Below are 3,224 nucleotides of genomic sequence, written 5' to 3' on the forward strand. Positions count from 1 at the left end.
ATATTAAGAGCTAAAAATTTCGAGAATTGTTTTTTATCAATTTGGAACCATTGAGCCCCTGGGAGCAAGGAAAATCGACAATGACTATTTTAAGGACCACCCTAATATATATATATATAATATATAATTCATTTCTACCTACCAGGCCGTCGCACGTCGACATGGCGACCGCAGACCTACTGTGACCCCGGACTCGTCCCCGGAAATGGCATCCGGAAGCGCCAATATCCCCGGAAGCTAGAGACCTCCTTATCCGGCGGTGTCTTGAATGACGCTCCACCACCAGGGCGGGAGATATAAAAGAGTACGAAGGTCTGAGGACAAAATTAGATGGTACACTTATACCCTTTATAACAGATTCTCAAAATTACTTTATGTTGTTATTTTGTTATAGTTTATTATTTTTCTAGTATTATTTTATTATTTAGAAATTTTATTTATATTACTTATTAATTTTATTTTTATTATTATTTGCTTATATTTTATATCAAATCATATTACGGATATTATTTTCATGTAAATTCTATCCTTTGCACTCTTATTTATTAAATTTATGTTATTATTTATCAATATTACTAAATGTTAATTATTTAGCAGTTGAATACTTATGAAATAAAAAAAAAAATAAATAAAAATGTTTTACTCAGATACCTCAACTCAAGATGATATTCCGCACCATCGTCTTCCACGAATCCAGCAATTCTATAATGAACCAGGTCCCTGGTAAAATTATGGTGGTAATCTAAGGTGTTGTTTTGGAGGTTGACAAAGTTGCCTTCGTGGTCAACTTTGCGCGGTGACACCAATTTGGCTTCACCAGGAGGTCTACCGGTATTTTCCTACAAGAAATGGAGAGAAGAATATTAGGTATGCGTTATATGAGTATACGAGTGTATCTGTATGTAGTAGATGTGTATGTATGTGTATTTATATATATTATATATATATATATATATATATATATATATATATGTGTGTATATGTATATAGATATAAATATACAAGATATGAATTAGCAAACAATATTATACAACTGTATAAAGCCGATTTGGTGTGTAAATAATAAATAAATAAATAAATAAATAAATAAATAGTGGGGCGCATGGATCATGCCTTAAGGCAAATTGCTGGAACTTCCGTACCAAAAATATATTTTTTTAAAAGATTAACATTTTTGAAAAAAATTTACTCTGAAAAAATTAGATTTTTTTTTAAAAACTATAAATTTTTGACAAAAATTTACTTTTTTTGAAAAAAAAACTTTTTGCAGAAAAATTTATTTGAAATATTTTAGAAAATTCTGAATTTTTTCAAGCAATCGTACTGCTTTAACTGCATAGAGACGAAATATCGAAGCGCGTAAGCGCCGCGTCGCCGTCTAACGGATAAATATTGCTACGGAACCCAAAGACATATAAACAAAAATTTGTACTTATTGTTAAAATCTCTATAAAATATCTGATAATTTGATGTAATATGTCTAATGATAATTTTTGACCGCCAAATGGCATTTTTTTTTACATTTCTTTCACTAGATCTCCGAAACCGCTTCATGAAAATTTGATCTGTTCTTCATCTTGTTAATACAAGTAAAATGTTTTCTGAATTTTTAAAATCGGACGCTCCGTTCTCTTAAAAACTGAGTTACCGGTTTTGGCACTTTTTGCCCCGTATCTTCGGAACGGCTAGACCTGCCTTCGCCAAAAACTAATCAGCACGTCTCCTTATCAGTGCGAATCGAATGTTTTTTGAAATATTTAAATCGGTTGATCGGTGTTCCCGAAATCGTCGACGAACATTTGTATCCGCACACACACACACGCACACACACACATATATACATCCATTTTTTCTAAGGTATGCCAAAATGTTCAGAAGGGTTTGAAACGTAAAGATAAATAACAATTTTCATTTTCGTTTTTTTGCGATTACTATAACTTGCCCTACGGGAAGTTAAATATACAGTTAACCCTCTGATAAGAAGGTACTTTTACAACGCGGTTTATGTTTAACAGTCAATAAATTACTTTCGCGCGATCTGTGAATAACTTTAGTAACTAGATATGTTCATGACATCGGTCAGAGTGGTGTCAGATTGAAAACAGTTTTTTAGTTTAGTTTATTTTCTATTTTTTTATTATACTTACTATACATTTTATATAATATTCGTTGGTTTCCATATAACGCGATACAAACGATCTATTTAATACTAATTCTAACTTTTTTACAAAGTGATTCGAATTTGCCTGGATTGTACGTTATTATTGAGTTTTTTTAATGCGGTTTTCATATTACAACGAACATACACACACACACACACACATATATATATATATATATATATATATATATATATATATATATATATATATATATAAATATATATATATATATATACTTATATAATTTATAAATGTGTTATAGAAATTTTATTGAAAAATGTTAATTTCTGAGAAATCGTCGCGCAAAAATAACAAATATGTTTAAGAGCCAAAAGTTACGTGAAGTATTTTGTAGTTGTTTCACATATACAAATATATATATATATATATATATATGTGTGTATATATGTGTGTATGTATGTATGTATGTATAAATCTACTACAAGTCACAAGTTCGGAAAAACGTAATTGCATTCTGAGAAAAGCTATAAATCTTACAATTTTTGAGAATTCCGTTAAAAACATCTGATATATATATATATATATATATATATATATATGTAGGTCAAGATCGACTTATATAAATAATATGATTAATAAATAATTAATTCTATTATTTATTCATCTTAATATATCAGTAGTACTGAATTTATGTCAGTAGTTTCTACAGATTTCACTATTTTTATTATATTAAAAAAATTACCTTTTTATTGAAAAAAAAATCGAAATTCCCGGCGATCCGTTTTTTTTATAAATTGCAGTGTAATGAAAATAAATAAAACAACTACATTATTAAATTAAAATTAATGTTTCATTTAATTATTTTCACGACAAATATGGGGAGTCCATAATATCATTTAAATATTCTCATTTATTTATTAACTCTGATTTTTTTTTTAAATTAAATACTTTTTATTCTTGATCGTGATATTTTAAAGTATTTTGTTTATTTAATGTGAGTTTTGTGTTTTTTTTAATAAATTTGTGTATTTTGTTTACTGAAGAAGAAAATACAAGTCAAATTGGAACTCGAAACGTATGGAAATCTATTAAAAATAATTT

At 28.0% G+C, this 3,224-nt stretch overlaps 1 protein-coding gene across 1 annotated transcript in view; it reads left to right on the forward strand.

The window, feature by feature from the left end:
* Nucleotides 1-848: 848 nt before the first annotated feature.
* LOC113364330 (A disintegrin and metalloproteinase with thrombospondin motifs 7-like) overlaps nucleotides 849-3,224 on the forward strand; it is a 24,141-nt gene continuing 21,765 nt past the window's right edge. The window contains exon 1 of the mRNA XM_026606818.1: nucleotides 849-898. Within this exon, the coding sequence (XP_026462603.1) occupies nucleotides 849-898 (50 nt within the window). The remainder of the gene's footprint in view (nucleotides 899-3,224) is intronic.

This window comes from Ctenocephalides felis, unplaced genomic scaffold (genome assembly GCF_003426905.1).
Source record: "Ctenocephalides felis isolate EL2017-DRISC unplaced genomic scaffold, ASM342690v1 CF-g0.4_SCAFFOLD_00845, whole genome shotgun sequence".
NCBI classification, from domain to species: domain Eukaryota; kingdom Metazoa; phylum Arthropoda; class Insecta; order Siphonaptera; family Pulicidae; genus Ctenocephalides; species Ctenocephalides felis.